Source organism: Osmerus mordax, chromosome 5 (genome assembly GCF_038355195.1).
Source record: "Osmerus mordax isolate fOsmMor3 chromosome 5, fOsmMor3.pri, whole genome shotgun sequence".
Taxonomy (NCBI): domain Eukaryota; kingdom Metazoa; phylum Chordata; class Actinopteri; order Osmeriformes; family Osmeridae; genus Osmerus; species Osmerus mordax.
In genome coordinates, this window is record NC_090054.1 from 19,348,803 (window position 1) to 19,358,132 (window position 9,330).

General features: G+C 43.8%; 1 protein-coding gene across 3 annotated transcripts; it reads left to right on the forward strand.

Annotated features, from left to right (window-relative positions):
* The first annotated feature begins 1,704 nt into the window (after positions 1 to 1,704).
* Positions 1,705 to 9,254, forward strand: slc16a9a (solute carrier family 16 member 9a). Of its 3 annotated transcripts, none has more exons than XM_067237054.1 (6): positions 1,705 to 1,770; positions 3,105 to 3,350; positions 5,023 to 5,166; positions 6,010 to 6,105; positions 6,540 to 7,409; positions 7,679 to 9,254. In XM_067237054.1, exons 2-6 carry the CDS (start codon positions 3,146 to 3,148, stop codon positions 7,861 to 7,863), a joined length of 1,500 nt encoding a protein of 499 aa, XP_067093155.1. In that variant the 5' UTR covers positions 1,705 to 1,770; positions 3,105 to 3,145; the 3' UTR covers positions 7,864 to 9,254. The 3 variants fall into 3 exon arrangements, with proteins under 3 accessions (XP_067093155.1, XP_067093154.1, XP_067093153.1); XM_067237053.1 differs by lacking the exon at positions 1,705 to 1,770 and adding an exon at positions 2,780 to 2,968; XM_067237052.1 differs by lacking the exon at positions 1,705 to 1,770 and adding an exon at positions 2,849 to 2,972.
* Positions 9,255 to 9,330: the final 76 nt, after the last annotated feature.

A 9,330-nucleotide genomic window follows, 5' to 3' on the forward strand; every position in this document is an offset into this window, starting at 1 on the left:
ATAATGAGAGCAATAACCCTGGAAGTGCAGGGCTACGGGGATTACACGAGAACCTGAGAACCTTCTCTACCTAAAGAATCAAGGCCCGACTTTGGTCAAAGGTTACTAGAGACAGGACCATTTCACACATTCGGGACCGAAAACAAGACCTCCCACAACACAGTATTACACACTGATATCCTTGTTGAAAGGCTGTTGTGGATTTGGATGTGACTGACATCTCTGGATATGTAGTTGTTCCATCACGCAGGGCCCCAGATCAGCAACCTGAACTAATGCAAGCAAGGATCCAGACTGGGGCACTATGAGCGGTCACACCAGGAGGCACAGTGCCCTCTGCCCCATCACCCTCAGAGCCCCGTGGCAGAGCCAACACGGCCGTTTATCCACCCACAGGACGCCTCTTGGTGTTTTACTCCACCCGAACCCCTATATCCCTCACCAGGGTGGACTTTATGGAGGCCAACATCTCCTCCTGAGGTCTCTATTTCACATGTGGTAACAGAGGATGCTAGGAGAAAGAGGCGGGAAGGGGGGTGGGACTTTGAGTGTTCTTGTGAGGCGCTAGAATCCTCATCCCAGGTACGTGTTATTGTCCCTGTGCAGCAAAGGCTGCTGGTGTGGGTTTGTGTGCAGTTTATATTGAGACCTATTCTGTGTTTTGTCATGTATATTGTGTTCTATTTTTGTTTTAGTGTTTCCGTTTCCATTGCTTGTCTCTGAATTAATTAAAACGTTTGGATGTGGTTCAGTGCGTTCATTAAGTCTGGTCAGAAAGAACAGGCCTTTGCAGTACCAGGGAAGAACACAATTAACCCCTCTCTCATTCTTCTTTACCCCTCTCTTGAGGAATAAGGGGATTACGAATTATAATTCTTCCCGTAAGACTCGCAGTCTGTGGGAAACTGCAAGTTAGTTGGGAACATTCGGTGCTCCAAAGTCAATCAGTCTTTCCTGGAGTAAAAATCCACATTCTTGAGGTAAAGCTGAAAAGGAAGGTATGTCAGAGATCAGTGGAAAGCTCAAGTTCTTTAGGTCACTGACAGTCTGTAAAATGTACAGTTAACCGCCTTAAAACTATAGCCTATAAACCAGACAGGGATGCCGATTTTTTTTAACGATTTATAATTTGATCACTAAACCACGAACCGGTCAAAGTAGCCATAGCCACTCGTATGAGCAACATATCCTTCTTTTAAATGGAAGGATAGTCATTGGTCTAATGTTAGACGTTGGTTTGGCTGCGAGGTAAAGTTCAGAGCTGGGATAGACTAATTAAGCTGTGTGATTATTGCTGCTATTTATTTGAATCCCTGTTAGGCTGTGTCCCATGTTTACCCTCTTAAACGCTCTAAAATGATCTAGGCCACTTCAGACGCTCATTTATGCCTCGCAGTTCATCAACTCAGAATGGAAACGAGGAAACCCAGTCCCATCCGCGTCAGAAGGAAACACGCGTCGAGTCCACCCTGTTATTGCCTTATTCAGCAACCGGTTCAGACTGGACCCTGCGGAATATTAACAATGTTCCCGACAAGTATAATTTTATTTTCAAACTTCATACTAGCCTCGCGCACTTCCCGTTAGTAGAACTATGCCAAAACTACATGATTCACTTGTAGTTGTGTTTAGTTAAAGGGAGATTTTATTATGTGGTTGCATACCCTATAGTACTTTTATTTTTTATTGAAGGACCACTGTTTGAGAAGAACATTCCACCAGATTTTACTTGAGTTGGAACACTTTGAGGTGTATTAGGCCTATCACCAGGTAGGCTAATTTCAAAGAATAACTTTAATTGATTTACTAAACTAATGTTTGCATGCTGTCAACAGATATTAACACCTTGCCCTATGTCATTAATCCACTAATGGTGCTTTGAATGATGGAGTATAGCATATGCCTACTAAATTAGCATGTTTACAACATTTCCCTCTCTGGGGCTTTTTAATGGGCTTGTTAGTGAGCCATATTTGCGCGCTCCAGCCTCACAGTGGCAAACGACTTTCCACACTTTCTTCCTCAAGCCTATCGTATAAGCCGGACCTGCAGGAACAGCTTTGAACCGGTTTGTTTTACGCCAACAAAGCCGTATAAAACTGATAGTATGCGCGGATCTGATGCTGGTGTGTGCGGCATATGAGGTACTCAAATAGGTCTGTGCACACGGACCTAGGCGTGCGCCACGGTCCGCAGATAGTTCGGTCATTTTCTTGTAGCATAGCATATTTGCTCCATACATAGGGATATTACCGAGAAACATCCCTCCATGGCATCTGCCTGTAGGCAAACGTGCCACTATCTTGCAGGTGTCGATTGTTATTTTTGTTGACGTAGTGGAGGTAAGACGCATGTATTAAGCTCCTTATTTCTCCAAAAACATGTTGCAAGCATACATGCCAATACGTGTTATCCTTCATGCAGGCGAAACACGTTACATTTAAACATGCTAAATACAAGTCGCATGTTTAGATTGGATTGAGTGATATATTCGTATTTTTTTGCTGGTGCTTACAAGTGTATTGTTTATCAAGCTAAAGAGGCATCCACCCAATGACTTTAATGACTGAGGTGCGTAACTTTTGCGACTGTTCCGCTGATCAGCTTTGGCGAAAAGAGAGGGATAGTGGGGTCGGCAAGATGCTGCACCACTGCAGAAAAAGTTGCTTGCATTAACAAATTATTCATGAACTGGCATAAAAAAAAACTCAGTCCGGGAAACGCCCCTCATATGTCCAGGTTTCCGTGCCAGATCAGTTAGGAAAACATAACAGGTGAAAGAACATGGAAGAAGTAGGCTGTTCGGTTTCAGTTCTCCCCTCCTTTAAGGTGTGGTCAGATTGAGGGAACAAAAACGGCCGTTGGGACGTGGAACGATGCAGTCAGTTTAGGACACAAGACAGGTTGTCTGCCTGCCTGGTTGACCAGGCAAGAATACTATCAGCCTTCTGTACATCAAGGCTTTGCTGTAGGTAAGCAGTGTGTGTAACTTAGGCCGTAGACTAAATCTTAAAAAGGTGTTAGTAATTATTGTCTGTATTACTGAAGAATTAATGATCCTCATCATCATCCATTATTATTTTATTTTTCTGTGTTTTTCTCAGGAACCCTCCCAGTTTGCGGCCGTGAGAGTGAAGCAGGCAGCATGAGTGCTCAGGTCTCGGTGAAAGCGCTGGACGGAGGTTGGGGCTGGGTCATCGTCATGGCCTCCTTCATGGCCCAGTTCCTGGCCTATGGCTCACCCCAGTCTGTGGGCGTCCTCTACCCAGAGTGGCTCAGTGCCTTCCAGGAGGGAAAAGGCATGACTGCCTGGGTCGGCTCCCTGGTCTCTGGAGTGGGACTAATAGCCAGTGAGTAAAGAAGCTTTACTCTCCTTTAATCTACAAATATCTGCTTACTGTACAGAACAATAGACCATGATTTGGCTCCATCTGAGAGAGCACTGTTTTCCGTTTTTCGTGAAGTGGGTCATGCTGTCACAGACGTTGTGCTAGACCAAGTCATGGAAGTGGAAGTTCTTGGCTGATAGTGGTGAAATATTGAAGCACTTTCATAAGCACGTCTTCCCTGTGTAAGACATAGAAGGTCACTTTATTATCGAGGATGATAAACATGAGAAAGAAAGATATATGGTAGACACAGGGAGACAACGGCTGAGGTTAGATTTTGAGTGTTAGAAACAGAAAACATATATATATAAATAATCAAAACACAATTATTTTTTTATTTTATAGTGACCTTGCTTGATGTAGGCGCTCTTCAGGTCGGGGGAATTATTTTGTCCAACAGTATCATAAATAGCAGACCTCCTTTATCTCTGTTTACAGTACCACTCGCCGGGTCTACTAAGGCTCCTTTCCTGCACATAGACACCAGTTCTGTGAAATTCATGACTAGGCAGATCCCGTCCCCCTCCCGTGCAGTGTCACAAGTCTCGGCCTGTGTGCTGCAGTCTTACACCATGGGCCTTCTTCGTTGCTGATGCAGGGGCAGAGACAATAGCAGGGAGAGAAGTGTGTGTGGAGGGGGGGATGCAGAGGGTTGTGATTGGCTGTTCTTCACACACACCCTCGGGGTATCTGGAGTTAAGATCGGGAAACCGTAATTCGATATATCTATGCAGCACTGACATTCACACACAACCACCTAGGCGTCATCTTTGCATTGTCTTCAGTATTTCCTATGTAGAATTAGACACGACTGAAAGAGATGGTCAGGCCAATCCGATCCAGTAGTAATTAAATGCCCTGCTATTGGTGAGTGATTAAATATAGCCTTGAAAAGTTATCGGGATAGAGCTGAATTGGACTTGGCACCGGTCATACATTGCAGTGTTTAATGAGGAGCAGCAGGTGTGTGGACCAGAGGGGGTGATACAATCTCCTCAAGCTTGGCCCAGGGCCTTTAGCATATTCTCTGAAGGGTTTCTAAACTGGTATTACTGGACCCCATTTGTGGTTTTGTCCCCCTTATCGGGAGATAAATACATAAGCCATTGTCTGTCAGTGTGCTTTAAAACGAGAATGCTGCTAGGGTGAGGACAACAGAGAAGCTTAATCATAAATGTCCTTTCCCCAAACCTTTAATCTCTGCTCAGGTGTTGATTACTATTATTGATATATTTCAGGGCCTAAAGTGACTTTTGTCTTGTAAACATGCAAGGAAAAGGGGTGGAAGCTAGACAAACAAGCCACTGATGTAAACCATGAAGAATCATTATCCTCTGTATAGCTCTGTATTTGTTGTCACAGCCATAATAACTGTCAGATCCAGAGCGAGAAGAAAAAAGCCAGTCACATGGCTTGAACTGAACATTAAGTTTATATTCCATTAAACAGTCCACATTTAACCACTCACCCTAGCTGTGAGTGGTTTTGGTTAAGATATCTACATGTTTTTGACCACTTCCCAAACTCAGAGGTCCTATTGTGTAACAAATCTCTCTCTTTCTCTCTCTCTATTTCTCTCTCTATTTCTCTCTCTATTTCTCTCTCTCTCTCTCTCTCTCTCTCTCTCCCACAGGTCCTGTCTGCAGTGCCTGTGTGGACAACTTTGGTGCTCGCCCTGTGACCATCTTCAGTGGCGTGATGGTGGCAGGCGGTCTAATGCTCAGTGCCTTTGCCCCCAATGTCCAGTTCCTCATCTTCTCTTACGGGATTGTTGTCGGTGAGTGAGCAAGAACATTGGGTTCTTCCTGAAACACCTGTGGGTCACGTGACCCAGTCCAGAGTTGGTGAAATCAAAACTCGTGGCCTTGTCACTGTGGGAAAAAATGACTGGAATGTTCTCGTCTGGTAGTCATGAGGAGAGGAGGAGTGATAAATGTTCTAGAGATCCTCTGTGGTTTCAATCCCTTAACATCAACCAGATTACTAAATGAAATGCACAAGTGTTCTCAGCAAATCGGAACTTCCCCAGTCACAGTTTTTGATACAGAGCAGTGGGTACGAGTAGAATTGTTTGAGTCTGCTGTATTTGAAAATGTTCCTCAAACATTTTTTTTACAATCGCTGCTCATATTATGTAGGATGTCCAGTGTGAGATGTAGCAAGATCCAGATCCAGATCTCCACATGACTGATGACTGGGTAACCCCTAGCAGAGTTTCAGCCCCTGTCACAGCCTATTATCTAACACCTACTGACAGCTGTGCAATGCTTGGGGGGTTAGAGCCCAATAGACATCAACACTGCTTGTCACTCTAACCCAGGAGGCAGGCAATGCATATTTAAAGAAGGGGGGAGTGGGGTATTTATAGACTGGCTTCTTAGGCTGTGCTCATGTGCACACATGCAACTCAATCTCTTTCTCTATTCATGCTTTTCACTAATCATACAGCAGTAAAACTTGCCTGAGAAACAATGCTATTTTGTGATGCAGGCCCTACTAGTTATAATATATATTGGACTTTATAATGTCTTGAAGTCATCATTTGAACGTTAAGAGACGACGTATCCTCGAATAAACTGTGCTTATGAACCGTCTTTTTTTCCTGTTTGCCTCTTCCCAGGCCTTGGCTGCGGTCTTGTCTATGCTGCCACGTTGACCATCACCTGTCAGTACTTTGACAAGAGACGAGGCCTTGCCCTTGGCATTGTCACCACAGGTACTTCAGCCCCTCCTGCGCTCTCTGGCATACCAGTTCTCCATGCTCAGTTCTTTCATGTATGAGAAGCCGGAAGTCTTGGAATACCAAGGTAAACATACCAAGGTAGCAGCCAGCAGTGACTTTGTTTAGGGACATGGACTGACGACAACGTTGGCTGGTAACGGTTGGGGCCAACTTTTTTGTTTTTCCTTCCCACTGAGAACAAGACAATCCCATTTAAAGACCTTTACTTCATTGATATTTTACCTTAAAATTAAACTTTGACAGACTATGCTTGTGACTGGACTGCCCTTTTTTACATTACATTGTATAAAAAAAACAAAAAACAATTCGATTTAGACAGCAGGTTTCCTTTAGTCAATAGCTTTTATTCAATGAACCATTGTTTATTACCAAAAGCACCATAACTAAATCATCCCTCTCTCCCATAGGCACCAGTGTGGGAGGGTTCCTCTATGCCACCGCTCAGAATGAGCTGATCGTGCTGTTTGGCCTTGACGGCTGCCTGCTCATCATCGGAGCCCTGGCTCTCAACCTGATGGCCTGCGCGGGCTTCATGCGACCTCTGAACCTGCCAGGTTACTACCTGAAACGGAAGGCTGCCCTGGAGCGAAACACCGAAGAGCAGATCTTTGAGAAACCTCCCGTGGAGGACCTGAAGATCACACCGGGCTCCACGGAGAAAAACGAGGTGGTCAAAGAATTTCTCATCACCATCGATGCCAAAGACCTCACCCCGGCGCCCTCCGCGGAGAAGAAAGGGAGCTTTCTGTGTGGCTCGACCATCGTGAGAGTCATCAAGGAGAAGCGGCATGCGTACAGCAAGTACATGCACTCCACTGCCGAGTTCCTGCACGACCGGGCCTTCGTGGCCCTGTGTGTCGCTCTCTTCCTCTTCAGCCTGGGTGCCTTTCCTCCAGTTCTCTTCATGGAGGACGTTGCCCAGAGCGAAGGCCTCATCGACGAGGTCGCCATCATTCCCCTGGTTTCCATAGTAGCCATCACCACCGGCGTGGGAAAGCTTGCACTGGGTGCTCTGGCTGACGTGAGGTGGATAAACAGCCTGTACTTGTATGCCTTCACTCTGCTGGGCACCGGGAGTGCTCTGCTCCTCATCCCCCTCTGTAAGAGCTACTTGGGCCTGCAGATCCTCTCCGCTGTGGTGGGCTTCTTCTCTGGGAACTGGTCTCTCACGTCGTACATCACCACCAAGATTGTGGGCATGGACAGGCTGACACAAGCCCATGGAATCCTCATGTGCTTTGGGGGGTGTGGGATCGTGCTGGGACCACCTGTTGTTGGTAAGATGTTATTACTGTTTGATTTCAGGAGTTTGATTGTCATTATTGTTAAACAAAATGGAGAAGGTACAGGTTCAGTTAAAGGTATTTACTAAATGTTACAAAATACTAACTGTTTTTGACAATATTCTGATAAATCATAAGGGATAAAATGCATCATAAAGGGATAGGGATAAAATCATCATAAAATGCATACTGGCGTTGAGCTTTATTGAATTCACTGAAGCATCACGGTGACCTGTTTCGCTTTTTCTGTCTTTATCTTCCAGGGTGGTTCTTCGACTGGACACAGTCGTATGACCTGGCGTTCTACTTCAGCGGAGGCTGTGTGCTCCTTGGTGGGTTCCTGCTCTTCCTGTGTGTGTTGCCATGCTGGGACAGGAAGAAGACAAACAACAACAGACCAGACATCCAGTACACCAGCAACTGTGACAGAGTCGCTTCTGTAGCTTGAGCACTAATCTTCTTAGCTACTTCCTGGTACAAATATGTTCTGATGAACCTAACATACTCTGGAAAGAGTTTGCTCTGTGTGGCAGACAGATTTCATTTTGTTAAACCTGAGGGGAAACCTGGAATTTGTGTTCCATGCTGAATACCTTTGAAAGAGTTCACATGCATGTGCATGGGTGTGAGTTCATATGGATTGCCTTATTTTACAGGGCCTATTAAACAACATGATTGATGACAAGATTAATACATTACGGTATGTTTACTTCCAGAAACCAGTTGTGGACCTTCACTGGGTTCAAACTAAAAATGTTCTTTGTCTGTGGTTGACCCTGTGGAGATACATAAACCAACCTGTGGATATGTTGGTTATCACTGAAAACACCGTTTAGATTGTTTTGCAAAACGGAGTTCCAATTCCAAAGATTAGCCCGGGAAACAATACAGGGATTTGAAATGAGGGAATGCACTTTAAGTACCGTGTTGTTAGACGCACAAAATCGTCTTTCTTTCTTGTTTTTTGTTCTGTTTTTATTTATTTATTTTTCTTTAGAACTTCCCTGTGTCACCAAAGTGAGATTATAGTGGATATCTATAAACAAGTAATGCCTGATGAATAATTCAAGCCTTGCTTCAAAAGAATAACCTTAAAATGCATTTGTCATGTACTGTACTTGTACTGTATTTGGCTTTTAATGTTTAAAATGGTATGTGCGTGTATAGTCTGGTACAGTTCTGCCTTTAAACAGACTAAGAACATATGAAAAGGCCTTGATACAGGAACAGATGTGGACCAGTTGTCCGGTTTGTCTCTACTAGCATGTTGGTTTTCCCTGAAGCATGCTGACCCTGTTTGCTGCATCACATCACCAGGCTGGTCCTATTGATTACAAGTACTTTTAAATTATGTTTTGGTGTGTGTGTGTGTGTGTGTGTGTGTGTGTGTGTGCGCGTGTCCACCCACAAAGGTGCCATTATTCCTTTTTTTATTTTGATATAGCCCGTTTTTGTAAAGTCTGCTCAATGTATGTTTATAAGCTTTTAAATGCACTGAGCCAGGCATAGATTAGAACATTTGTCATTTTATTATTGTTATTATTGGATTCCGTAATATTTCTAAGGAATATAATAATTTTAATACAGGCCTACTTAGCTACTTGTGAGTTAAACATATTCAATAACACTTTCTTCAGGTCTAAGACTTCTAATTCTCAGTCTTAAGACAGTAGCCTACAGTGTCTAAATGAAGTATTAAGTAAAATGCTGTGACTAGTTTGCTGACAGTCTTTATAATTTTTAACCAGTTCTTATTATTTTGTCAGTGTTACAGTTTTTGTTTGCATTCTATTGTTCTGTTTTATTGTAACTGTAATTTTCTAAAATAATAGCCTAATAAAAAAATTATTTACCAAAAAAGCAAAGGATAGGCTATTATTATTGAACCTACACATATAGCCTACTACTGATTAAA

Bases quoted from the DNA above. Each gene is read 5' to 3' on its own strand.
- slc16a9a (XM_067237054.1), top strand. From the start codon at position 3,146: ATGAGTGCTCAGGTCTCGGTGAAAGCGCTGGACGGAGGTTGGGGCTGG. The intron at 3,351-5,022 runs GTGAGTAAAGAA...TCTCTCCCACAG, and splicing joins TGGAGTGGGACTAATAGCCA to GTCCTGTCTGCAGTGCCTGT. The intron at 5,167-6,009 runs GTGAGTGAGCAA...GCCTCTTCCCAG, and splicing joins CTCTTACGGGATTGTTGTCG to GCCTTGGCTGCGGTCTTGTC.